The sequence below is a fragment of the Physcomitrium patens genome, chromosome 7 (assembly GCF_059467195.1).
Source record: "Physcomitrium patens ecotype Gransden chromosome 7, ASM5946719v1, whole genome shotgun sequence".
NCBI classification, from domain to species: Eukaryota; Viridiplantae; Streptophyta; class Bryopsida; order Funariales; family Funariaceae; genus Physcomitrium; species Physcomitrium patens.
In genome coordinates this window covers 4,648,777-4,675,471 of record NC_143416.1, presented here as the reverse complement: position 1 = coordinate 4,675,471, position 26,695 = coordinate 4,648,777, and the positions used below count along the sequence as shown (strand labels likewise).

The following is a 26,695-nucleotide window of genomic DNA, read 5'->3' as shown; positions in this document are numbered from 1 at the left end:
AAGCACCTTTTAACTACACTGCAAACCAACAAATACGACACAATAATATTTTAATATTATATAATTAAAAGAAAGAAAACACTGGAACAATACTTGAAATTACTGCATCATTATATTTTTGCGCCATATTCGAGTTGACTATTAATCATAACAGTTTTAAATAATAAAAAGAGATAGAGTATATTACAATCAAAATTGGTTCAAAGTATTTAAAGAGATATTTATTAATTAATGATCAACTTTTCATGGGAAAACTGAAGCACTGACGCACTGAAGCACTGACCGTATTCCTAAAACGTTACTTTTGTTTTTGGCCACGAAAAAGTCATAAAAGGCATATGGTTTTTATATTTTGGAGACCTAAAATCTCGTCTCAAAATTAAGAACACAACAATTAATGTTCAATGAATCATAGTTAAATTCTGAGATGGATGTTGTTGTTGTTGTTGCTGTTCTTTGTTTATTTAATTTTTGCAAATGACAGTAAAATGAAGCTCAGCACTGAAGTGATAAATCAATTTCAAACTAACAATAATCAGATATGGATTTTAAGGATTTACTTCTTTTACCTTTCGATTAAGTATCCACACTTTCTAGAGACCCATTCACGTCTAAAAGCCCACCCATTTCTTATTGAATCGAAAACGACACACAACAAAGTTCTGAAGAAAAATCGCTGTCACCACATAATGAAATTTGAACACAGAACAAGCTGCTTAAGTAAAAATTGGTGCAATAGAATCACCTCCTCTAACACAAGAATGAAAAAAAAGAAAAAAAAGAAGAAGAAAAAACTAAGAAAGACCAAAACTCGCATGATTCCGACCCAAGAGCCCTGAAATCAACACTAAATCCAGCGCAACACTAAATCCAGCTTCATCAAACCCAAAATACTATTCGTGGACAGCGTCAGATCATCTTCCATTCCAGCCCCACGTGGAGAAGTGTGACGTGGCCAAATAAAAAGTGACATGGTGACTCTGAGAGTGGCATGGCACCAGAAAACGTGATATGGAGACTTTGGGAGTAACATGGCCCCATAAGGAGTGACGTGGAGACCTCTAGAGCGACGTGGCCCTTTTCCCGGCAACACACCGTCGTCGACGTCGGGTGTAGGAGGGGGGGCATGTGCGGAAGGATCAGAGTCGCTTAGCAGCGAGGTTTCGGAGACGACGACGACGACGAGGAGCGAGGAGACTGAGAGGGGGAAGGAGAAGGGGCGAGAGACTGGCGCCGTGCTCCTGTTTGACGGAGCCCGCTGTAGAGGAGCAAGGAGTGCTGCTGAGCGGAGAGAGGCCCTACCATTTTACCATTGGGGTGTTGGTGTCCCTCCTCCCCCTCCCCCCCCCCCCCTACTACATCCGGGTCTCCGCCAGGTCTCTCCCTGTCTCCGCGCTTTGTCTCGGCTGTGCGCTGCTGCGTCTGCAGGCGTGGCTCCAACGTCGCCGTGGCTCAAGCGATGATGCTGCTCATCCAGGTTCGTCACACACTGTGCTCGTCTCTCTCGCCATCTCGTATTCCCTGCCCTCTTCTTTGTTAGCTCATGGATACTGCATTTTGGAATCCCACAAGGTTTTGATCTTCCTTATGGTTTCGGAGAAGTTGTCGGTTGGGAGTGGGAAGGAAGGCACGAGGTGGAAGGGTGTGCTAGATGGTGTGGCGGGTTGATCTGTCAGTTTGTTGTGGAGGTGTTGTGGAGCAGACCTGAGGGTAATCAAGCGGTCATGAATGCGTAAGGTTACATGGCTGGTGATCAGGTTTTTTAAAAATACGATTAAATGACCAATTTTGATCATATATATATATATATATATATATATATATTGGGGGGAGTGGGGAAGATATGATGCGAATTTTTGCTTTGTTGCTTCTTTTGTGTTAAGAGGATTTATGTTGATGATGCGGTGTTCGCTTACTGCAATAGCTTCTCGGAGGTGGATTTCTTGTTGGAGGGGTGCTATTTCGGATGTTCGTTTGCTCGAGTATCTGTAAAATGGCGTAGTGGCGTGATCGACTACGGTGAGGGCTTCGTTGAAACTTTAATTTGTGCTCTGGGTGATCGGGAGTGGGTATACCATTCAAATTAGTAGCTTAGGGGCTGCTTTACTATCGGCATAGGGATTATAGGGTGGATCAGTTGCAACCGAGTATTTTCGGAAGCAATCGTAGGAGAATGCCGACAGGCATCGAATCATACTTCGTCAGTATTCGAGAAGGTGCACTACAGAGTACTGAAAAGTGGGAATTGTAATTCCAAGCCTGTGTTGGCATGACGTTAAAAGTTTGTTAAAACAACATGCTTTTTTAAAGCTTTGAGATAGCGTTTAGTTGAAGTAGAGAAAGACGATACCTTGCAAATCCAGATAGGTTTTAAGAGAGGTGAAGCGCTTTTAGTCGGCATGGGATTACACGATTATGCTTGGCTAGGAATATGCTTGATAGTGGGCAGGGATCGAGAGTGGTATATCATGTACGTTTTATCAGAATCGCATATTCAAAGTTCACCCAAGGGCATTCTTTGCAGACTTCAGAAGTTGAGCACTTCTGTTAGGTGTGAATTGTCGTTGTTGATTTTGTGTTTCAGGTTGTCTAGAGCATTGAGAAGCTTCACTTGTTACCGAAAAGTAGTCTGTTTTTTCCATAGTGTATGCGACGTTTTTGATTGTAGTTCTGATTTGGAGCTTGTTCAGTTAAGAAAGAGCTAGGTCAGAGATCGAGCAGAAATGGTTCCAGAGATTGATGATCATTGCTGCTCAATTTGCTGAATAAAACACAGTTAGGTTTGCTGTTGATGTAGTACTATTGTGAAAGTCGTAAGAAGCTCCTTGTGAAGTCACTTATAGATCAGTTTAAGTAGCTGACATTTTTTTTGGGTTGATATTGTGTCATTTTTGAAATGTGGCACCTGGATGTCAACTCTTATTGTGCGATGAACGTTCGAACGCATGTTCTTCTGAGTAATTGTGTCAGAAGATTTTGGGTACGAGTGGTTGAGGTTGACTTTGTGCTTTTATAGACGTGGATGAGTAGTAGCACACACCATGCACTTAGTTATGCTATGGTAAGAAAGATATATGTTGGAATTGTGAAGGTAATGCATGTGCTTTGCATCCGTTAATAAGCTAGGTCTTTTGAAGAAATTTATCTTGAATATCATATGTGGTTGCATTAAGAAGAAACTACGGATTCCAGGTGTGAACAGTGTTGAAAAGAGTGTGGTTCGGTAAATCTCTGAGCGGAGGTACGATGGGTGCAAAATTGGAGGAAGCTCTATTGAGCATCAGATTGGACTGGGACCTTTCGACGCCTGCCAAGGAAATAGTTGATAAGGTTCGTGAACAGGATTTGAGTTTAATACCTTCTCTGGAAGGGAAATGCAAGAATCATCTACTTTCGATTGCATTTAAGCTGGTCCAGGGCCTGAAAATTCCGGCGGTGGTGGCTTTACTATTACACGGGGGAAGAACGATTCTCAATTCGGCGTTGAAGAAGGAAACCCCCAAGATTAATGATCCCATTAAGAAATCTGATGGTGGTGTGGGTTTGACTGGGAAAAAGGTAGATACCATGGTTAATGTAATTTATAAACAAGGTGAACCTGCCATGAATCCTTTGGCTAGAAAGATAGAGGCTCCAGTGGTCAGTTTCTCCGGTAGAAAGATAGACGAATTGGATGATGCTGCTGAAGGGACGATCGTGGATCTGGTGTTAGGAATGGCGTTAGCGCACTCGAACTCATGCATTTTGAATAATTTGGGTGCTAAATGTAAATCTTATGCAAATGAGGAGTCTGGCGATTTATGGCAGGGTGAAGGCAGCAGTCTTTACAGTTTAGGTTCCGGCGATTTAGATATGAGCCTTGGACATGACACGTTAAAGCGCCTGAAAGATCGGGAAAGTGGGACTTCAGATAGTGGCAATTTGAAAGATTTTAGCAAATGGGATGAAAGTTTTCAAAGACTTAGTTATACTCTAGACTCAGGTGAATGGGAGGAAGTTGCCACTAAGTCACTAAAGAAGTCAATCACAGCGCCAGAAGCGGTGGCTAAAGATTTGATCAACAGCAAGCTTAAGAAGACCTTGAGTGGCCAGAGTGAGGTTGAGCAGTCAACAATCTCTATCCCTCCAGATAATGTCTCATCACCTGCTGGAGATGATGGAGAGTACAAGTGTGAGATAGCGCGTAAACTCTTGGAGTGTGTACTTCTATTTAGCCCACGTTTATCAGGTCATGCACAGAGTTCGCATCTTCCTCCTCTCCTAAGAGCTGCTCAAGCAAATGATGAAGCCCTTGTCTGTCTTTTATTAAATGCATGGGCACCAGTTAATGACAAAGATTCATTTGGTAACACTGCCCTACATTGGGCTCTTCGTCAGGCCACTTCTGTAAACAGACGGACTGTAAATAGTCAGGTGGTTAGGAGATTGCTCAAGGCTGGAGCAAATGTCAAAGCTGGTAACAAGTTGGGGGCAACCCCAGTACACACAGCAGCTGGTCATGGACACTTCGAAGCTCTCTCTTTTATACTGGAGAAGGATTCAAGTGTTGTTAATGTTCTGGCGATTACAAAAGAAACTCCTCTTCATTATGCCGTGAAGAACAACCATATTACCTGCACATTCCTATTGCTCAAACATGGTGCCAATCGCAATGTTGCAAGTAAACGTGACCAGAAACCAATACAACTGGCGCTGTCTGTTGAAATGAGAGTCCTTCTACTGCAAGATGACAAAGTTTTGAAAGACAACACCTGGGAGAGCTTCAAGCCTATACTCATAAGTGCAGTCTCCTCGAGTTCTCCTTTACATTCCTTGGCTATACAATCACAGACGCAATTTCCCTCCATTGCAGACGCCTTTGGCTTTCACCAATCAACTCAGGTGTGAACTTCTTGATGCCTCTGACTATTATCGTTTTGATCACGATCTTGAAGTCTAGGCGTGGTTTAGAGGGTACCATAATGTATTCGATTAGGCGTTGGACAGTATATGCCTCTGATAAATAAGATTGTATAGATTGTCTTAATTTACTTTTCACCTTCCACCTACTCTCTTGAGACCATAATGATGGTGATTACTCAAGTATGAGATTCGTTTTTATTTCACAACTTAGAATGTGGTTAATATTATGTTTGAAATCTGACTTGGGCTCGAAGTAACTTCCGTTGGCTTATTAACTGTTACTATCGTTGTTCTCAAGTGTATATCTGTTACTCTCCCGCAGGATGGAAATACTTTCGATTTGTTATCTACTCAAGCACTATCTATTAACAATCGGGACCTCATTCTAGGAGGTGAGATAGATATTTTAGGGGGCAAGGAATCGGTAAATTTGCCTCAATATAAAACTGTGGCATGCCATTTCTTTGCATCAAGCGACGGTTGTGCGCGGGGCAGCAAATGCCATTTTGTCCACTCAGGGGAAGAAATAATTGGTGTTGCAAGGGTTAATGGATTAGACAAGCGGGCTGGAGGAAGTCAGAGTGATGATGGAAGCGATCAGTCAATAAAGAATTTCAAGACTAAGCTTTGTACTCATCATGATAAAACTGGAAAGTGTCCTCATGGAGTTAAATGCACATTCGCTCATGGCATGATAGAACTTCGAGGAGCACCTTCCTCTGCTGTTACATATATTCGGCCACCTCCTGGAATCGACATACGACCATCTAGTGCTAATTCTATGGGGTCTAGTACAGGCAGCGAAAAAGGTGATGATTACAGTGCTCGTAAGGTCTTTGTTGGAGGTCTGCCTCACTTTATACAGTCAGAAGATTTATGGGAATTTTTTGAAGCAGAATTCGGGAAGGTAGTGGATGCAGTAGTTATTTCTTGTGTAGATGCAGACAAGAACGTGCGCTCGCGAGGATTTGGGTTTGTTGTCTTCAACGATCCAAAAGATGCCAATGTTGCAGTTAAACGACATTGTCTACCATTTCGAGGAAAAAAAGTGGAGGTAAAACAAGCTATGGCCCGGGTGGATTATGGTGAGGATCTGATTAAGCCAAATTCCCCTATTCCACCCATGTCCATTTCCAATTCGCCTACGTGGGATCCTTCCAGCCCTGTAATTGCCAGGTCCAAGGAACTGGCGCCTGTTTCTTCGGAAGTTTCTCAGCGGGCTTGGTCTGCTTCACCCTCGGGTGTAGATTGGCTCGGTAAGTCCTCTGAGGAGGGTACTGAGAGCAAAAGTTTACCGTTATCTGAGATAAACAATCACCTCGATTGTCAACATAGTGTCCCAGTGCAGAACTACCAGAGCCAATTCCACAACTTTGGTCCTCTATTTCCCCAGAGTAGTGTCTTATTAGATACAGGATTGGACAGAAACCCTTACTTGTTATATTCTGGTCCAGGCTCTATCTCTCCATCTCCTTCACATAGCTTTTCTCCTCCCTCGAGTGCTTCCCATAGACGTCACCATTCCTCTATGTATGGCTCCTCTATTCCATACTCTAATGGTACGTCTTTTGTAAAGGATATAATCGACCGCCCTTCACAATCTTTCTTTAGTGGCATTGCTGGACCTTCGGTGTATTCCTATGGATCCGATCCCCCGGCACCCACCGACGATGACGAAGAGTTTTCTGACCTTCTTGCCATGCTCCAAGGAGGAAATTCTTAGCTTTTGTCATAGAATGGTTCCAGCAACCACTTTGAGATTTAATCCGTTCGATCTCAATATTTAGTTAAAACCAGAATGCATCGAGAGGTTTGGAAAACCCTGGTTACTTGTATAGACATAATGTGCCTTGTGAATATATTTCTGGACACTGGGTACTTAGATCAGCTGTGGCTGACAGGTATATTTTTTTATTGACAGTAACTCTGCCAACCCTACAACATTTGGAGATAACATTTAAATTTTTTTATGGCTTATTTTGTTACATTTGTTAGGATTTACATTATTATGGGTTTTGGCAACATTTATGAATATCTACTTCAATGGTGATCGACTTATTCTATTTTTGGGACAAAGCGAACAGGACGTAGTTCGTTGCAAGTCCTCGGATAGCTAAGTTCTTCACCTCTGAAGCAGAGGTCACATATTTTGAATGTCTCTTTGCTGAGGGAGGATTTTCCCCTCATTTTCAGCACCATCTATGTATACCCTCAAACGAAGAGACTTTCTTTGTTAATCATTACTTTGTGCATGTTCTCCTTTATTGATGTAGCTTTCAGAATTACACTGTTTAATCGAATTACTGAGTATATCAACCTGCAGCGGATCTCCACACTCATCAGTTAACACAGTGAAAGTATTACCTTATTATCAGTTTGGAATCTACACGTTTATTCTTCGATTTCGTATAAATGCAGTGGCGTAGTTAACATTAGAACCATTACCACTGGCTTGGAAAAAAAGTAGGGTAGACATCGCTTGGCATTTACTTCAGGACCCCAAAAATGATTGAAAACCCAGGACTTCGAAGATTCATTCGTGCTTTTCCACATCCTTAGTTCACTAATGTTCACAAAAGCTCGACTCAGAAAGGACATTTCTAATGATTGGTCCAAAGGATGATATTAGGAAGTAGTGAGACTCAACCTTTCATCCTTCACAGTGCTGCACACAATTGCCTAACACGTAAGAAACAGTTCCAACAAGCTGTTGAATACTCATCTGCACATCGACTGTTCCCAGTACGATACTGCTACGATCAACTTCAAGTGCACAATTACTGCTATTCCAGGGCACCATTCATCTTCTTCATCACAATCACCATTGTTATTATTATTTCCCTTATCTCAATGGGGTCTCACATACTCCGTTAAAATGTTTACCAGATTACAAATAGGAAGGTAACCATTGCCAGAAACAAATGAGCTGAATTTAATTACAGTTAAGCCCATACCGTTTTAAACACAATTCAATGCATCATCGGGCTCATGCAAGACTATCAAAAAATCTGAACTAGAAGTACATATACAATGGCTGTCCACATGAATGCCAAACGACTGATTTGATCTTCTAATTGCATATAACTTTCAAGAGCTGACAGTTTACACATACAGAGTCGACTGGTACAGCTTGAGTGTTCCTCGACTCTTCCAATGAATTGGTTTAAAATTATGTACAATATCATTATATGAATCATTGTCACTAGATCTCCAGAGTGGCTCGCGATTTGATCCGGCTTGCGAAGCAAATCTGTCCAAGAAATTGTTGGAAGAGGTGTCAATGGCAGACTTAGCTTGTAATCCTGGCTGGTTGAGGGGATCAGAGGGCCTCTTAACTGGGTCAGCTCCTTTGATCAACGCGCCCACAGCTTCCTCTGCCACTTTCTTGTTGATAAACAAAGGGGCTCGGCACCGCAAGGCAAGCGCAATGGCATCAGAGGGACGCGTGTCGACGCTGCGGAATCGATCATTCCTGGACACTTCAGCTGCTTCCTTATCCAGACTCTTACCCAGAGCCAACACTAGTCTGGAATAGAACACATCGCTCTCCATGGTGGTGATGGTAACGTGATCTACCTTCCAACCAACGGCAGCAAGCGAAGAGCCCCAAGCTTCATGTGTCACTGGCCTGCGGCTTCGCCGGTCTTGGGCTGCTGTCAAGATGGCCATAGCCTCTGCAGCTCCGACGACCATTTGCAGAGGTAGGTCAAATCCATCCACCCTGCAATTAGCAACAATCTGCTTTAGATGGAAATTTCAATTCTTACACTGCCTTGTTGTATCAAATTCCTACAGCTGGGGAAGAATTTGAGGTAATAGAAATACAGCAGTCGAGTGACAATTGAAGTACTAAACATCACGAAATGAAAGCAGAAAAAACAAATAAAATCCACCCTAGAAAGAGAACTGCCCCATCGCCGGCCTGTGCCAGAGCCACAACTTTGCCAACCGCGTACTCCTCTTCCCTGCTGCCGAGTCCATCGAACCCAAACGTGTCAACTTCGGCAGACTCCTGGGTCTCAGCCGAGGAGCTGCTTTCAAGCTCTTGTGTCAGATCTGACATTATTTCCAAGAATCTCCCAGTGAGTTGATCACCTCGTCAGCAAACCATCGGTTCCATTGTCCTACATTTGCCCATCATGAACATAAATACAATAGAGACTTTGAATCTACAAATTCAGTGAAAAATCCACCGCTAAAATTGGTGCACGGAGTGTAGAAGGACACACGTATTCACTTACCCGCGAGAGCAACCATGCCCTGTGTTACAAAAAGGGGATATGACGTCAAAAGGCTTCCAAGCAGCACCTGCCGTCTGTTCAATACCCAGTGTGTCTCCTCCTTCGAGCTCTCGAACCTTCGTCTCCCCTCGTGGAAATCGTCTGACATTCCAACCATCGCGCCAAACCCTCTTACTTTGCCTCTTGAAATCATACCCCCAGAGCTTATCGAAGCTGACGAAGTCATCCCTACCTCTGAAATTAAACTACCACGGCAGCTGCTCCATGCCTGGCAAGGACACGCCGCAAACCTGCACTCCATTTCCAACAATCAATTCTGTACATCCTCCATACAATTCCCACAGCTCGCGTGAAATTTCCCTCAATTATCATCAACTCTCACACCATTGCTTGCAGCTAAAACTTTCATAGCTGCAACACCTTTGTTTGACGAGCAGAAACGGCCTAACTACTCCGGAAGAGAAGCTGCAAAGAATGAATTCGAAAGCAGAATTAGTACAACTGCAGGGAGCAGACACATACAGAGTCGTAGCCATGGTGTCTGCTCCTTCCACCCGTAACCTACGAATTAGGCGAGAAGAGAAAACTGCGGTGTAAATGGTGACATGGGTTTGCAATCATCCAGGAGGCTTCCAAGGAAAAACTGTTCAAAACTGAGACTTCATAGCTCCCCAGGTAAGGTAAAGCTTCGATCAGTCTTGGGACAACAATGCTTTGTTGATGGTCCTTTCGGAGGAAGAAGATGGCAGCCAAATCTACGTCAGCAAGTGGTGCCAACTCGGCGTCCTTCAATTTCCACCCAACGAATGGCGGATTGCCACGTCCGGATCGATGCGTAAGAGGGCCTGCGATCAGCTTTTTGGCTCTTTTTTCCTTCGACATGCCATACTTCGTGGGCCTACATCTTCAGCCTCTTGCTCTCCTTCGTCGTTCAGTAGCTGGGTTGCCCTGCTTCCTCACTCCCCTCCAGTATTATATTGTTTTTTCCCACCCCCCTACCACTGGACTTGTTCGAAAGCGCGTGAGCAATTTGCTATCCGTCGTGCATGCCCCCCGCAAGTGAAGCTGTGCTGCCTTGTCTTCACGACGTTGTCGTAGATCGGATTACCTGAGATCATCGACTGGTCTGGAGTGTTGTCAATGGTAGAGGAAAGGTGCGGATCTAGCAATGTTTGGGTTTCTTGCATTCTTCTGGAATATGTCCGATGGTAGAGCAGGTTTGGGTCAGCGTTTGTTCTTTGGTTCGAGCTTGGAGGTTGATCGCTGTGGAGTTGTCTTGGCTTGTTAGTGTACTGAGGGTGAGAGAGTTTGGTAGTTGAAATAGTTGTGAATTTGCGTTGGGAGAAACTATTTTATTTATTTCAAAATACAAACCTACCCCCTCCTAGTTTGTGTGGGTTTTGAAGGGAAGCGACGGTTCTCTGCCAAGTTGGTGAGTCGCACATCTGATTGGTGCCATTTCCATTGTCTGTGGTGTTGCAGGCGTAGAATCCTGAGGTGGCGTGGAACATTTGATCTTTGAGTGCGAGTTTGAGGGCGTTGTGCAGAGGAGATGGCGATCGAGGGGTCGGGCGTAGAAACCAGCAATGGTGGCAGGAATGCGAATGCGACCAGCGGGGGTTACTTAGACCACGGGTGGCAGATGGTGACGAATCCTAAGAAGCAGAGACGCCTGGAGGTTGCAAAAGCCAAGGGTGGAAAAGATGGTAATAATGGCTCCTCCAAGTCGACGTCAGATTCGAAGATTTTTCAAGCCCTAGAGATCGAAGCGGAAGAGCGGCGGGCGAGACGCGATGCCAGGATCGCTGCGGCCTTAGCCGCGGGTGTTGAGGATGAAGAGGATAGCGACGATGGGGAGGCTCCCAAGACGGAGGGAACAGTTGAGGAGACTGAGCTTAAGAAACCCAAAGCCAAGAAGCCGAAAAAGCCTAAAGTTTCCGTCGCCGAAGCCGCAGCTGCCATAGATTCTACCGATCTGGCCACCTTTTTGTCTGACATTTCGGTGCGTCCCTCTCTCACACCCAACCTCAGAATGGTGTAGGGTGTTGCATTTTCTTTACAGCGGCCCATCTCTATCCGAAGAATGATTGTGTAGAGACGTTGGAACCACTAATTAGTTGCTTCATTTTCGAAGGAGGGTATAACAGGCTGAAAGGACTGCAACAAAGTGAATTTAACATCTCACAGCTGAAAGCTTTAAGAGATTCAAACCCTACGAACATTGTGTATTGAAGTCCCCCAGTGTCTAGCACCTATGATAGTGAATGCTTTTGTTGCCTGTAGTTATATACTCAATTGATTTTTGTTTATTGGCAACATGTCTTGTGTTTATTCAGGAATCATTTGCGAGCCTCCCTGATATACAACTGCTGCGTTGCGCCGACTACTTTGGCCGTGCTTTTTCATCTGTAACCACTGCTCAGTTTGGATGGAATAAAATTCTTCGTGAAACCCCTATCGTTAAGTCACTGGAGGTAGTGTATATGCTCCCTGCCGGGGTATCAGTTTGAGTTCTTTGGGTGATTTGGAGTTGGTGCTGGTGGTATCTTCAGTGTGATTAGTGCTGAATGTGGGTCGAATCAATGCAGATTCCCCTCTGCTACGTACCCGACACGTTGAACAAGATGTTGGCAGATTGGTTATCTCAAAGGCCTGCAGATGCTTTATGTAAATTTATTGTGTGGATCTTGAAAGAGATTCTCGATGATGCACATGCACACGCTGGTTCTCACAAGAGCTCTAAGCATTCAGCACCTCCGTCACAGAAAACCAAGGTAAGAGAAAGGCGTTTAGTACATCATTTATTTAAGCTGTTTTGGTGGAGGGTAATACAATCTTGAGATGCTGAAGTTATCCTTGGATTTTTTTTTTTTTTTTTTTTTTTTTTTTGTTTTTTTGTAATTCATGGGTCTAGAGGTTTTTCAATTTGCAAAAGTTAGTAACGAATCGAATTCGCTTATTAACAGACTTTCGGTTCGAAAATAATGTAGGTAGGCGTTCTAATTTTACTGGCCATAATTTTGAGAAGGAGGCCTGACATCCTACAACAACAAGCCCAAACAGTGCGCAACCAATTTCAAGCTTTGGATCAACTTCCCACATTGGTTTGGGCTTACGGTCAGGTAGGAAATCAGCTCGTAAAATAGTTGATGCTATCTTCAGTCATGATTAATAGTAACGTCGAATGTCACTTAGCCGTAATGTATTTTCATGTACTTCGCAATTGTAATGTTAACCTTTTTCACTCGGGATGATTGGCAGGCTGCTCAAGGAGACTTGGTGATAGGGATGTCTTTGTGGGTGCACAATTTGTTGCCTCTCGCTGTGGGGAAGTCTAGTACGCCTGTCTTGCGAGACACTGCGCTGCAATTTCTTGAGAGGTGCGGGATACTCTTACATCTTCGTCAGTTCTGGTTGCGAACATCACTTCTTTTAGCTTTTAGAATTTCTGTTCCGTGTTCTGAGATCGGGCCCTTTATCTGATATGTGGATGTAGTTTGCGAGATTGTTAGTCATATGCGAAGAATATTGAACATTCGAATCTGGAGTGACATTGTCTAAGCAATTGTCGTGATTTGTGGTGCAGTGTGGTATTGGTAGATCCCAAGAAAGCTCGTTCTGTACTCCTTAATGGGGTTTCGAGGAAAGGAGAACGACTAGTGCCAGCTGCATCTCTTGATTCTGTGATGCGGGCTTCCTTTCCTACTGAGTCTGCTCGGACTAAGGTACAGTTTGTGTTCACTCGATAACTTCAGATGTGATCAGTTGCTGCAGACAGATTTTACGGGGAATCTTTGTAGCGCCTCTTTACCCGACTTAACGTCCCAATAAAATTGATTTAGGGCTCCCATGCTACCCCCGAACACTTCACCTGACTGCACTGCAGCGATTTTTTTTCAAATCCTTTTTAATCGACCCTGACACCATATCGTGTACATGATACAGGCTGCAGATAGGTTTCAGGCTGTGTACCCCATAGTTAAGGAGCTTGCGTTAGCAGGGTTACAGAATAGCAAAACTACTCGACCAGTGGCTCAGCAGCTTCTACCTCTTAGTGTCGCTGCCTTATCACAAGGTAGGTGTTTCTTCTGGTTCTAGGACATTGTATCTGCAAAGTTTTAATTCATCGAGAGTTCTGCTTGTTCACATCACTCTTTGGATGCAGATGTGGAGGCACTTTCACAGGAGGCTTGCAGTAACTTCATCTGGTGCTTGTCACAAAACAGTGACTGTTACCAACAATGGGTATGCACTTGTTACCCCTGAGTCTTAAGTGAACGTTTTCACAGAAGCTTTTTACTGTTGCTTGAAGTATTCAATATACAAGCTCGTATTTATTTGTGATTATTTGATGCAGGAAAAGTTGCATCTTGAGAATTTGAAAGCAAGTAATCGCGTGCTGAGTTACATCAGACATGAGTGGAAAGAAGCTTCTCAACGCCTTGCACCATTCATGAACTTAAAGAAGACTGTTAAGGCTTTGAGATTGAAGGTAAGTATATAGTAAAATAAACGATCAGTGCTAGGTAGTTCTGTCACGTTTTTCAAGATCATAAATCACCTTTCGATTTTATTAGAGGTCCTACGTCTATACTGGATTTAACCTCTTTTTCTCTGTGTAAGCAGCACAAGCATGTGTTGGAAGACACACAAAAGAACCACGATTTGCTGGGTCAGGCAAAGGTTGCGGATGGCCACTGCAAAGCTATTTTGAACAGGCTATCGACCTTCCCTTCTTGTGCAAGTGCTACATTGACGTTGTCAGCTGGTGCCGCCATAGCTTATGCTTTCTATATGCTCAGCCCCGATGCGAACCCCTTGAAGTGGGATGGATGGCTCCACCTTAGCAACATTCGCTCTTTATTTTGAGTCTTGAACTTGTGGAGCATTAGCCCTGCGTGATTTTGAGTTCCACTGACGATTGAGGATCTAGAATTTGTATGCGAAGGCTCTCTCAATAGGATTCAAAGAGCCCCAAAAAGCAGATTAGACAAAACTGTGTTGATTGAACATTGAACACATTAATTTACAAATTTCGACTTCAGTATAGTGAGGGAACTAGCTTTGGTGTACTCTTGACTCATGGACTGATTATGCCTTCTCAAGAGTTGCTTCACGTGCCCAATTGCCGGTCAAAGCACACAACTTATTAGATTATCCCTTTTCTTTCATGCAGCACATTTCGCTCATTCTTTTTTGATATTTTTATATCAATCTGCATGCATCTGATGTGCGTCCACAACTGTTTCAAGTACGGTTCCTTGAATTGTGGAGTTGAGGAGAGCCTCGGCAAGTATCACGTTTGGACTAACGGCATGTGTAGACTTTTCAGAGAGATTTCAAAACTATTAGTTGGTACCAGCTTATTTGTTTATAGATCGTCAACAGATTTTATTTTTTGCGGTAAAAGTATTCACTCTTTTTCAACGCTCCGATTACTCGCTTGGCTAAGACCCATATTGGCAGATGGTTCAAAATGCCGAATGAACTTGAATAAAAGATAACCAACACAATGCAATAGGCAAGAAAATGAGGCTTGAGCTCGATGTATCTTTGCACTTTTCCTTTTATTAATTCCATTCCTATATATATGTATATATGTGCTTATTTAATAGTATTTTCTTTAAATGAACAAATACAAAACAAATTTCTCCACAAAAGTTTAAAAATACGTCTTTAATATTAGTAGAGGGCTTATAAAGGAATTATAAAAGATATGAAAACAAACCATACTAAAAGTACTCTTATATATAGAATTATAGATGAATATAATTGACAATTAAATTACTGAGTCTTTTTTCAACAACAACATATGCATGAGGTAAGTAAACAAAATAGTCAACATGAAGTTGAATGTTGAAGGAATAAATTAATTGTGGACTTAAAAAGAGTTGGTAAAATTATAGAATATTATGAACAATAAGGAATAGCATTGGTTAAGAAGAAACTTAATTTATATTTATTCAAAGCTAGTTCCCTCACTATTCTGTGACTCTATTAATTTTTTATTAATTACAAAAATATTCTTAAAGGCTATGCTATGTGTTATTTTTGGACTTATAGAGAATCTTAACATTCAATTAATACACTTTAATTAATTAAGACAAATTATAAATAAGATATTTAAAAATAACATAAAAATAAATAATGGTTTATTATAAATAAATAAGCAGTTGACCTATGTAATAATGAAATTTCAACAATATCTTCAAAAAATATTTATTTCATCTATTTGTTGCCAAAATCACAATATATTGACAAAAATGAGATACTATATATATATATATATATATATATATATATATATATATATAGTAATATTTTATCTATAATCTTCTAATATCAAATAAAGTTGAAGTATTTTGGTTGGACAAAGAACTTAATTTAAAGAAATATGTAACATAGTTTTAAAGTTTTATATAAAATCATTGCATTATATTTAGAGATGACATCAACTTTTTTTTACTACTTCATTACTTAATTATTTTTAAATATGGAATTAGAATGCCACAATTGATTATTACAAATACATTACATGTTCAAAATAAAGATCAATATTAAATATATAAGAAGTTTGCATGCATCATTTAAAAGTTTTTTTTAATTAATTTATTCTTCAAAAATATAAAAAATATTTAAAAATTAATTATAATTCAAGATTGTTACACCAATTTATAATAAATTATTGCATAACAACAAAAGAAATAAAAAAGGAAATGGTTTAGTATATGATAGTAAATCAAAAAAAATTGTATAGGGATGAATATTAAAAATTGGAAAAATAAATTAGATATGAGGAGACAAAATGCAAAATTTTACACAAACATTTCATTTATTTATTTGCATATTAGAAGTGTACAAAATATGTTAAAATTATTTTAGAATGAAATAGAAATTAAAAACTATTTTCATCTAGACACATTTGGAAAAATGATACCATAAATAATTAAAGTTTTGCCTGCAATTTGTGTAATGTAAGATTCTTTGAATATATTTAAAATAATACTTAAATTAAAAAACTGTGTATTAGTTAATGATATTTTTTAGCACAAAACTTATTAAAACATTCTTGAAAATTTGGATGTTCTATATATATATATATATATATATTTATAGTAGCTTTTTAGAAAAAAATATAACATAAAATAAGTAAATAAGTAAATAAGTAAATAAATAAAATTATATATTTTGAATTTATTTATTTTAAAATAGAATATAAGTAAAATATTTTTTTGCAATATCTTATTTTGAATAATTACTATTTAAAAATTTTAAATTCAAAATTAAATTAGGTAATATATATATATATATATATATATAGTTAAAAATATTTTAATTATAATTAAATATGAATCAACTTAAGAACTAATATAATACATTTAATGCTATGAGACTTTAAATATATGGGAATGTTAAATAGACCCATGCTTTTACTAAATAGACCCACCCTTGATGAAGAATATGGTTAGTTTCTATTGGCTGCAAATCCAATAATAGATACATGAATCTATAAATTATTATTTATTATATTTTTAATGATGATTAGGTTAATTTAGTAAAATTTTGAGTCTATTGAATATTCCTTGAAATATATTTAATATATTTAATCACATCATCAATGTAATACATTTAATGTTCTGAGCTTTTCGTAAACAAGAACTACATCATATGATCACATCTTTTTCTTTTTCTCTATTTTCTTTCAGTTTCCGCGTCCGTTTGTCCATCCGTCTGTAGTCATTCGTCGATTATTTGGTCATCCACTCAATGATTTCATCCATCCGATGGGTTCCCTCGTTCATTCATGTGTTCATTCAAGTAGGAATGGAAAGGGAAGCCCCCGTTGAGGCGGATTCTTCGAACTCCAGGATTAGGGATTTGTTTTTTTGCGGGCCCTGAGAAGGGGGCCTGCTTGGTTCATGGCTTCGTCCTCCACTCAAACAAAGCTGGCTTGCTGTGCTTATCCCTGTGTGGCACGGGCCCACACAGAATACTGAGTTGCCACGATAATTGGTTTATAAATAGATCACTTACCGATCAGTCCAAAGGAACGCACTACCATCATCACTTCATCGCGTGCGTCACAGCGAGACACATATTTCCAAATACAGTCAGCAAGCAGGACAGTCTGACGCCATTTCCAGATACTGCTTTTCTTCCTCTCTCTCGCTCTCTGTTTCCACCTCGCGCCATTCGTCTTACCTACCTGTACGTTTACATCCTCCTTATGGTCTATCGTTGTTCCTTCGCTTGAAGCTTGGGAGAGAGAGACACTCACTGATTTATTGAGAGAGAGAGAGAAAGAGAGAGAGCGAAAGAGACAGAGGGAGCGAGAGAGACAGAGAGAGGGACAGGACAAGACCGACTTCTCACTTGGTAACGTCGTCTTGTGCAATCAGAGGGTTCTGCGCGGCCGTCTCCAGGTTTGTCAGCGAGTGGTAGCCATCTTCCTCATGGGGTCGTGTTTGTGGGTGAGGGGTTGTGGTGAGGATTTGCTAGCTTAGGGATCGAGGGTGGGTTGATGGCGTCGATCAGAGGTAGTGGTTATGGTGCTGGCATCAGAGGGGAGGAGGGAGAGAGGGAGAGAGAGAGAGGGCGAGAGCGGTATCTGCTTTGTTGAGAGACTGCCTGGTTTCGATTTATTTTGGGTTTAACTTGCGGTGAGGGGTTGGGAGTGACACTGTTTGTAATGTTTGGTGCCTTTGGTTCGTAGGATGGTAATTCTATCGCTGTCCGATATTTTTCCAGCGTGAATCTTGTCCTAGATGGTTTGTAAAGCCTTCGATCATGGCTTCTCTTTGAGCTTAGTCTTGCTTTGGGATTCCGTTTACATCCTGGAGCTGTATCTTGGCTCGATTAGTGGTTGGGATCATGCGATGCGCTCCGTTAAGGATTCAGCGTAATGCGTAACACATATCACGTTTGAATTATTTTATTTCACTATGCTTAGTCCATGTCTTGCAACACCTAGAATTTCGAGGGCTTGGTTATCAAGTTGATTATGAGTACTGATATCGTTCAAATTATCCTGTTCTTACCTATAATTGTTCAAAAGCCCTAAAATAAGCAAGCATTGGTAACGAGTCCACTCACTACTGTTAGATATGTTAATTTAAGTAAGGAGGGCATCCTGGACCGCTTTGTTCTTAGTTTGATTGTATCACATTTATTTGCGTCATTGTCCCGTCGGGGCGTCATGTCGAGATTTAAAGGATACATTGGGACACTTCAAAGTGCTTTCGAGAATCTAAACCTAGTCTTCAATTTTCCTATTTATTATACTACTTACAGGCCGCAGTGTAAAGAGACATCAAAGTCCGAAACACATTGGGGTTTGGAAACTATTGTGGGTGTTAGGGTTTTGTAGACTGTGGAGGTTTTCTTACAGGCTAATTGTAGTAGTCCTTGAATGTTGATCGCAGAAGTTCTGCAGTTGCTCGTGATTTATTCCTGTGTTGGAAATTTCTGTTTTGGCTTTTAGCGTCGATGTCGGGATATCTGATCTGGTTTTACTTTCCTCGAGAGGTTTATTCGGTTTTGACTTTTTTCCAGCATCCCTCATTTGCTCTTGTTCATTTTACATTGTGGAAATCGCTATGGCTCATGGGGTCTTCATTGTTAATATGGACGCAGTTGTAGTGGAGCGACCAGGTTCCAAAATCCACGAAGAAATGCCTTTGGCGGAGTGCTTTAAATTTATTGCAGGAGACATCGTTCGTCATAAAATAAAACCCTCCTAGCTGCAGGCGCAACTAGTTCAAAGTTTGTTTTCGATTTAAGAGGATTTCTGGTTCTCATTTGCCTTGTCTTGGTTATTCAGCCAATTTCTATTCTTTCTATGTGTCCGCGTTATTCCCAAGCAGGTGGTTAAGCAGTAGGCCTAGAGATGCCGGCATGGCTGTTTCTCACCGTAGCTGGTGGAATCTTGACGGGGCTCTTGCTGGCAACGATAATTGGCTTCCACCTGGTAGAAAGCAATGCAGGACCGTTTCGCGTCCAGAACAAGCGACAGCACGAGTCTTTTACTGGAGCATTTGAGTCTAGACAGCTTTTCTGCCCGTGTGGGAATGTTCGAAACCGAAAAGGACCATCTACTAGAAGTACTGAGAAACCAGAAGTAGTGAAATCGGAAGGAGTTTTACAAGCGCTCGCGGATGCTGCCTATCAAAAACTGACCTTAGGGGCACTGCTTTTGCGATGCTTTGGAAGCCAGACTTTCCAAAGACCTGACTTTGTGAAATGTCTTCAAGGAAGCTGGCTCAATGCAGGGAAACTTTTTAAAAGAATAAGAAAGGTCGACACTCCAATTTTGAAGGCAGGCGAATGCCAACATCCTGCTGTATCAACTGGATGTCCAGTAAGCATTTCAGCTGGGCCCTCTGTTTCAGCTTCCGTGAATGCTTCCGGCGCTGGCTCCACAACCACCATCACAACGACCATAACCACAACTACTCCTTCAAGTTCTTCAGCTCCCACGTCATGTGGTAAGGCTCAATCATTCATGAAAAAGTTATATTTGATGCTTGATAATATTCAAGTTCTGGGTCTTATTAAATGTCTTTGTACTTAGTTGGCTTTCTTTATAAATATCTAAGCTTGAAAAAATGGTGAAGTGATTAAGATTGAGGCGTGGAGATCCTCCTGATTTCATCTCAAGTACTGAATAGGAATTTTTTTTTTCCTCGTTCTCCAGGCGCTTCGAGCACTGGCGGCGAGAACGGGACCTCGGAACAGCCCCCACAAAGAAGGCTTGTGTTGGAGATTCTTATGTCCACTTCAGGTACGCGCTTTTGAGTGAAGTTCTTTTTGCAAGGAGATATACATGGCAACTAAATCAAGTCGTGTTTCATCTTTATTCCTCTTTCGGAGGATGTCACAAGAGTTTGGAAGTTAGAAAACAGTGAGTTTGTTTGTTGCTATCATAGTCAGGGTAAGTAAAGTTGTGATTATTTTTGGTGTATGTTGTGAGAAAATCGTGCTATATTGCAGCATGTACTTCGTATTTGCATGATCCTGAATTGAAGTTTGGTCTTAATTTAACTGTCACTTTTATGTGATGGAGAAGGCGGAGCACTCCCACGTGCCACAGGAGTAAGATTGAAATTGGAATCAAATGCAAGTTCGGACAGCCTCGCCAATGTAGCAGCGGTTTCTACATTAGGTGCTGAGGGCCCAAACTTACTGGAGCGAGATGACAACCTAACAGGTATTCGGAAGGTCTCTTAATCTTCGAGGGGATGACAACTGTTCATCGCTACAATTCTTTGCTTGATCAGTAGGTGCTATAATCGAGGTAAGTGTAATATTAGACCAATCACTAGGGTAATATTCGAGGTAAGCGAAAATCTCGACTTAGAATCTAAGAGTTCGATTAGAGTTGTTTTGCTTGCTGTCCTTCAAAGCTTCCTTGATAGAGGGATTCTCGACTTGTTACTACCCCCTGATTTGGCCATCGTGAATTTGTTTTACAATGTGAAGTAGACCTTCTCAGTTATGGTGCATATCATTTATTTTCAATCTTGAACTTGTAATCGATATTACGTGACGTAAATATGCACTTCAATATCTCAGTAGTCGCTTCTAAGACACGAATTTGCACCGAACTTTTTCACCACAATGTGTTCAATTACTTGGAGAACATGTAATTGGATACGTTCGCTTATGACTCACTCCGTTTTGTAACCTTTCTAATAAGTACTACTGCCCCAGTAGATCTTACAAGCACGACATGTGGATCGATCCCTAGTACAGAGACGGGTTCATGCATCTCCAACGGTCTTCCACGATCTGCTTCTAGTGGGCTTAAAACTGTGTGTCACGTTTCAAAACAAGGTATCGACCTAAGGGGAGTCTGTACTTTCGTTATTACCAGTCAGATAGTGGATGGGTACGTTCTTAGTGCTAATCCAATGCTGCTGCAGTCATGTCTAATGAGTTTGAACGTTTGAATGTGCGAGCTGTAGGAGGAGCCACAGGAAATGGAAGTGCTGCCAGTAATAATATGAATACAAGCGGTTCACTGGCTTCGTCGTCGTCTTTCTCTGCAAATGCCACAAAGTCTAAGTCAAACAGTAACTTAACCTCTTCCTCCAAATCGAAGTCAAAAGGAGGATCTGCATCTCTTCAGTGTTCAAGCCTTTCAAGTGGTTTGCCAACTGCAACGGCTTGTTCTGTGAATTCTGGAGGACAATCTTTAGGAACATGTAGAGCACCTGAGAGTCACCAGGGCCCGAATAACCTGTCTCCTGATGGCTTGGGTGCATTGAGGATTAGTTTACTGGAAGCGGGTGCCAAAGGAAAGTCGGTGAAGGAGTGCACAAAGGGTGTAACTGCAGACATTGCATCAGCTCTGGCAGCACTTAATGTCGATTCAATTGTTGGGAAAGGAGTAGGCATGGGAACTGGAATTGCTTTGGGAGGAATGATGACAGAAACAGGGAAAACTGAAAGTTCTGCAGGCTTTTGCAGTAATCACTCTTCGGATATTTTGCTAGATGAGGAAGGTATGAGAGAAGGTGGTGGATCTGGAAAAGGTAATTTGCAAGAACTAGGCAAATGGCTCGTACTGTTATGACAATTTTCATTTTAAAGAGTATTCTGTTTAATTGTTCATTGAATTCGGTCCCTTGCTGTATGTTGACCTATTTGTTTAGTATCACAAGTCGCTTTCTCTCAAATGTTATTTGGTAGAAATGATTGATTAATAAAGACTACTTTATATGTAAATGAGAGAAAGGAACAGCAGCAGTAGGATTGAAGGGTGGCCAGGGATATGATGAAAATTATGCAGATGGGAAAAAGGAGAAGAAGAAAAAGAAGCATCGTAGCAAAAAACACAAGGGAAAGCGAGCTGCGGTATCAGGAACAGGAGATGTGTCAACTGATGTGAAGGAGTCAGAGAAGCTGGTCACAGAGCACAGTGGAACACATACCGTGGCAGCATCATCTGAGGTAGAATTAGGATGTCTCTGTGGCACTGTTAAAGGCGGTTGCCATAGCAGTAACTGCCCGTATCCATTCACTTATTCTGGTAGCATGGTGCAAAGAAAGATCAAGGAACAATACGATGAACTGGTTCGGTCAAATGCAGCCAAGACTCTCACCCTTGCACAGGTTGGACACCACTGTCTGGACATACTTTTGGGTTCACTTCTGAATATAGTTACTGAATACACGTGTCATTCATAGATGTAGCTTAGCGCACTAGTGGGCATTAGGTCATGGGCATAATCATCTTTCAGCCCACCTTCTAAGCAGCCAGGTCAAAAATTCAGGACCTCGTCATCGGTTGAATGGCTTGCATAAAAGATGTCGTATACTGGTGTGTTGTTTTCCAGGTTGGACGTTTTACTACATGCTTAGTTGAAACTAAATCAGCTCTACAACAAAAGTAAGCACGAGCACCCTTCATGGATTTCAAGGTAGAGTAGTAGAGATTAGATTTTTTTTGTTATATTGCAAGCTCTCTCATATCAAGCAGTGATGTACTGCCGAATGCGGGGCCAAGCGCGGTTGTCAATTTCTTAGTAGGGGTTGTAGTAACGGTTTTCTGTACAGAATGCTGACCATGTTAGTTTTCCTGTTGGGTCGGAACTTGCAATAATATTCATGGCATTACTCTTTTGAACCTTCTAATCACTTGGATCACCTTCTCACATTTTGTTACTCGTGTGACTTTTATTCTCATTACTTGCAGGTCGGACACCATTCAGCGGAGGTTTACAATCGCAAAATCGTTACTTTCTAAAGCAGACAAGTCCTCATTTGATCGGCTATGTGGGCAGGTATGATTTCCCGCCAGGATACTATTTCTACAGACAAGCATCTTTTATTTTTGTATTGGAAATCTCATTGATGTCGGGTATGGATTCCTCAGATTTATGGGTTAGAAAATGAGCAAAAGAAACTGGAAGAAGATACTGTTGTGTACAATCGACTACAGGAGCAACTTAAGCTTTCCCCAGCATATTTGAAGGTATTGTCATTGGTGCAAATCTGTACTTCAATGAAGCTTTTGGCGTCTTAGATGGTGGGCTAGAGCAAACTTTAAAATGTAATGCAGAAAACATTCATCAGTTTATGTATTTTCGCGTGCTTCTGTTTTAAAGCTACACCATGTCTACCTTTTGAGCGAGGTCGTTTGTTATGTCGCGATAAAACCAAGATGTCTAGGTTTTTGGTGATAGTATCGCTAATATGGCTAACAATGGTTCTGTCTTATGCCTTGAAGATGCTGGAATATGGTCGTGCACATTTTGAATTGCAGCCAAATACAGGACAGTTGATTGAGAAATTTAATGCTGACGACGAAGAGCTCTCATTTGAAGAGCTGCTAGCCCAAGAGAAGAAAGACTCTTTTTGGTACTCTCAATAACCCAATTCACTTACTCATTGCCTCCATGGACCCCTAGCGGTTTTGTGTATTCTACAAATTTGGATAATGACTTCAATGGACTGAATATTTTGTATGTTGGCAACGTGCAGGCAAAAGCATAGTCCTGCAAGATCTTCTGTTCAGGTCAGCTAAGCTTGTTTAAAGGCACATCTTCTTGTGCAGATGAGCTTTTTAGTCTTAATGCGATTTGGTTGCAACTAGTTATTTTTCTTTCCTTATGATTTCATTGAAGCTTAATTAGTGGGGGGCAGATAGTCCAGTCTGGTCTAGTGATGTTTCTCAAGCTTTTACCCTCTCCACAAGATTGGAGAGCGCTCTTTGTGAACACAATTTAGTTCACGACAGTTTTTGAACTTGAGGTAATCACGTAGTTTATTAACTGGATGCTCAGCCATTTCAGTGATCTCTGTACATTTTGATACAAGTTCTATTGAATGGCCATGGTCTGCTCATCTGATCTGGTCTAGTTATGCTTGCATGTTGTTTTCAACCACTGCAACCATTTCTGTGCATGACATATGTTGGCTTTGCTAAACATGTACTTCCCTGTGCTTTCTCATTTAACTTTTTAGTTGCAACTAATGTTGAAATTTCGACATTTTTGGTGAACCTTGTTAGCATCAACAATATGAAAGACTATGACAAACTCAGTCTCCTATTCGGCTCCCCGTCCAGAGTCCCTGTAGAACACTCACCCTGAGTGGGTTGGTTTAAGTACTGTCTAGATTTAAACTTGCAGTGAGGTTTCTCCAAAGGTCTTGTGATAGTAGTATTTTATCAACATAACTTGAAGGAAAGTCATACAGCAGACTTTCTAAATGAAATACTTCGTTGAACACGCTACCGAGTCTAGTTGTCATGATCAGCCTTAAGTACCACATTGGGATGCACTTGCAATTTCTCATTGAAAACATGGGGTGTTTTCAACCCTATTGCCATCACTTTAAGAACAACACTCCTTTTGTATTGTCAAAAGTCCGAATTAAACAAGATATTCAAAACTAAATCCTTTTTGGCACAAACTAAATTCTTTTCAAGTAGGATTCATAGTTTATACCTGACATGTGGGGTAAAATTTATCAGATATTTTCAGTATGAAGTTCAATATATTTGGGGTGAAAACACAACATTTGTAAATGAATTATTCTTGTAAATAAATACAATTTATAATTTCACTCATAACATAGTTATGTATCAACATTCATTACATATTTGGTATCAACACAATTAATAAGTAAAGAGAAATGTATTTCTCAAAAACAAGCAACATGTTTACATAAGAAACATCACATAATTGATTGTAAATAGAACTTTGACAACAATTAGATCTACTTATAGAACAAAGAACATCATTTTATTTAGAACCTTGTCTATACCTACTTGTCTTGTGAAGAGGTAGTCTTTCAAAGATGGTTGGGCACCTTCAAAAGGAAATAGTGGATTGGTCTTTCTTTGCATAAAAATATTGACCAACTACAAAAAGTACTTAAAACTTCAAGTTCTATATAATAGAATGATAAATTCTTTCTTGAAATTTCCACGCCAATATTTATTTATACATTTCAAGTCAAGTCTTGTAGGTTATTTAGAGATGAAACTTTGACAAGAAATTTGAGGTTGCAAACAAGCTCTAATTTGCAATCTTTGACAATCTCACATGTGATTTAAGTCTTTATGAGCATTTTATTAAATTTAAATTATAATATTTATTGTAATAAAGATTTGATGTCAAATTTTGGTTATATTCAATAATCCTTATTGTGAGCTAATTCTTAATCTAAAAAGATATGAATAAAATAATAGAAATTATTAAATTACATGGTAAATTTTTTTTAACAATCTACTTAATAAGAATACTATTGCAATTTTTTTAATGCTATCAATCTTAAAAACTTTCTATAAGAAAAATACTTAAAATAATTAAACTTAAAAATATACACAAACTTAAAAAAATTAATATATTAATTTGGCATTAAAAACAACACTAAATTTGTAGCAAAAGTATATCTTAATAATAATCAAGAGGGATTTTGCACTTAATTGTGCACAAACAAAAGAGTTGATTATTCACAAGTTTGAAAAATATCTTATGAGAATGCAAATATAAGATTAGACTACATTATTTATGTTCAGATTTTCGACAAGAGATACATATAATAATATATGTTCCACTATAATCCTAATTTATACTATTATTTTAAAAAAATACATCAAATTCTAGAATCTTAAAATATATTTATAGATAGAGTAATGAAAATAATTTGTATGCTAGACAATAATATTGCATCTTACAATATATTATGAATTATAATATGATAAAAATAATATGTAATAATACAAGACAAAATACAATCAATTCTTCATCTATTAAAAGACGATTAAATTTTGTTTCAAGTTGGCAAGCTTTGTTATAAAAAATTATTTTCAAAGATGTTTTAGAGATAAAAAAAAAATATTACAAAAATATTTTATTTACACAAGAAATACACCTTCTTTACTCAACTTAAGAAAAATTTAGGAGCCAATTCAAAATTAACCAAACTAAAATTAATTGACAATTCAAGTCATATTTTCTACCAAAAAAAAAATAAAAAAACAAAAAAACAAAAAAAGTACTAAAAAACCTGAATAGAAATCATTTTGAAAAAGATAATGAGCACCTTTTCAAAAAAACACGAGTTTGTGATTGCAAAATTCATAGTTCTTCATTCAAAAGTATTTCAATTTAATTCTAAACCCTCTTGTACATGATCACTTGTAAACTTTGTCACTTCAAACATTCTATCTCATAATTAAAATTTAGCCATCTCATGAATAAGCAATCTATACAATGATGGTGGTGGCAAAAGACCAAAAGAGTAGGAGTAGCATACATACAAATAATGAATGGTATATACCAGTAAACAAGTGGCTAACTAAGTGGGAAACAATTTGAATGTATAAATATAGCTCAATAGCATCCACTTGCAATATTAAATTCTATAACTGAAAGAATTCTATTGTATAATTGTTTCAAATTATTAAACACCATAAAATAATGAAGGATATTTGAAAAAAATAGAGGCACCTAAGATTTTGTCTTCAATGTATATTTTACAAATGCCAAACATGTTTGTGCTTAATGTCAAAGTACACAATCTGTATAGGTTCAAGAATC

General features: G+C 39.8%; 4 protein-coding genes across 23 annotated transcripts; 3 read left to right on the top strand and 1 right to left on the bottom strand.

Annotated features, from left to right (window-relative positions):
* Positions 1 to 1,154: 1,154 nt before the first annotated feature.
* On the top strand, positions 1,155 to 6,887 carry LOC112284898 (uncharacterized). 5 transcript variants are annotated; one of them, XM_090251782.1, is made up of 4 exons: positions 1,364 to 1,477; positions 1,925 to 2,019; positions 3,193 to 4,881; positions 5,225 to 6,887. In XM_090251782.1, the coding sequence occupies exons 3-4, from the start codon at positions 3,247 to 3,249 to the stop codon at positions 6,623 to 6,625; spliced, it is 3,036 nt and encodes a 1,011-aa protein (XP_090107908.1). In that variant the 5' UTR covers positions 1,364 to 1,477; positions 1,925 to 2,019; positions 3,193 to 3,246; the 3' UTR covers positions 6,626 to 6,887. The 5 variants fall into 5 exon arrangements, with proteins under 5 accessions (XP_024381016.1, XP_090107908.1, XP_090107907.1 ...); XM_024525248.3 differs by lacking the exon at positions 1,925 to 2,019 and having other exon boundaries at positions 1,155 to 1,477; XM_090251781.1 differs by lacking the exons at positions 1,364 to 1,477; positions 1,925 to 2,019 and adding an exon at positions 1,499 to 1,757.
* Positions 6,888 to 7,810: 923 nt separating this feature from the next.
* Positions 7,811 to 9,854, bottom strand: LOC112284901 (uncharacterized). Of its 2 annotated transcripts, none has more exons than XM_024525258.3 (4): positions 9,666 to 9,854; positions 9,144 to 9,433; positions 8,796 to 8,958; positions 7,811 to 8,623 (listed from the first exon to the last, which is right to left on the bottom strand). In XM_024525258.3, exons 1-4 carry the CDS (start codon positions 9,677 to 9,679, stop codon positions 8,005 to 8,007), a joined length of 1,086 nt encoding a protein of 361 aa, XP_024381026.1. In that variant the 5' UTR covers positions 9,680 to 9,854; the 3' UTR covers positions 7,811 to 8,004. The 2 variants fall into 2 exon arrangements, with proteins under 2 accessions (XP_024381026.1, XP_024381025.1); XM_024525257.3 differs by having other exon boundaries at positions 9,564 to 9,825.
* Positions 9,855 to 10,020: 166 nt separating this feature from the next.
* On the top strand, positions 10,021 to 14,192 carry LOC112284900 (uncharacterized). 2 transcript variants are annotated; one of them, XM_024525255.3, is made up of 11 exons: positions 10,021 to 10,297; positions 10,626 to 11,145; positions 11,480 to 11,617; positions 11,732 to 11,917; positions 12,134 to 12,265; positions 12,405 to 12,523; positions 12,730 to 12,868; positions 13,089 to 13,218; positions 13,309 to 13,388; positions 13,501 to 13,635; positions 13,770 to 14,192. In XM_024525255.3, exons 2-11 carry the CDS (start codon positions 10,696 to 10,698, stop codon positions 14,010 to 14,012), a joined length of 1,752 nt encoding a protein of 583 aa, XP_024381023.1. In that variant the 5' UTR covers positions 10,021 to 10,297; positions 10,626 to 10,695; the 3' UTR covers positions 14,013 to 14,192. The 2 variants fall into 2 exon arrangements, with proteins under 2 accessions (XP_024381023.1, XP_090107909.1); XM_090251783.1 differs by lacking the exon at positions 10,021 to 10,297 and adding an exon at positions 10,350 to 10,441.
* Positions 14,193 to 17,218: 3,026 nt separating this feature from the next.
* Positions 17,219 to 24,016, top strand: LOC112284653 (uncharacterized). Of its 14 annotated transcripts, none has more exons than XM_024524655.3 (12): positions 17,219 to 17,351; positions 18,777 to 19,627; positions 19,837 to 19,923; positions 20,206 to 20,349; positions 20,853 to 20,975; positions 21,107 to 21,676; positions 21,934 to 22,256; positions 22,481 to 22,533; positions 22,840 to 22,927; positions 23,020 to 23,118; positions 23,374 to 23,504; positions 23,628 to 24,016. In XM_024524655.3, exons 2-12 carry the CDS (start codon positions 19,030 to 19,032, stop codon positions 23,668 to 23,670), a joined length of 2,259 nt encoding a protein of 752 aa, XP_024380423.1. In that variant the 5' UTR covers positions 17,219 to 17,351; positions 18,777 to 19,029; the 3' UTR covers positions 23,671 to 24,016. The 14 variants fall into 14 exon arrangements, 10 of the variants coding, with proteins under 10 accessions (XP_024380423.1, XP_090107903.1, XP_024380427.1 ...); XR_016504122.1 differs by having other exon boundaries at positions 17,280 to 17,566; positions 20,209 to 20,349; positions 20,856 to 20,975; positions 22,481 to 22,564; XM_090251777.1 differs by having other exon boundaries at positions 17,280 to 17,566; positions 20,209 to 20,349; positions 20,856 to 20,975.
* The last annotated feature ends 2,679 nt before the right edge of the window (positions 24,017 to 26,695 follow it).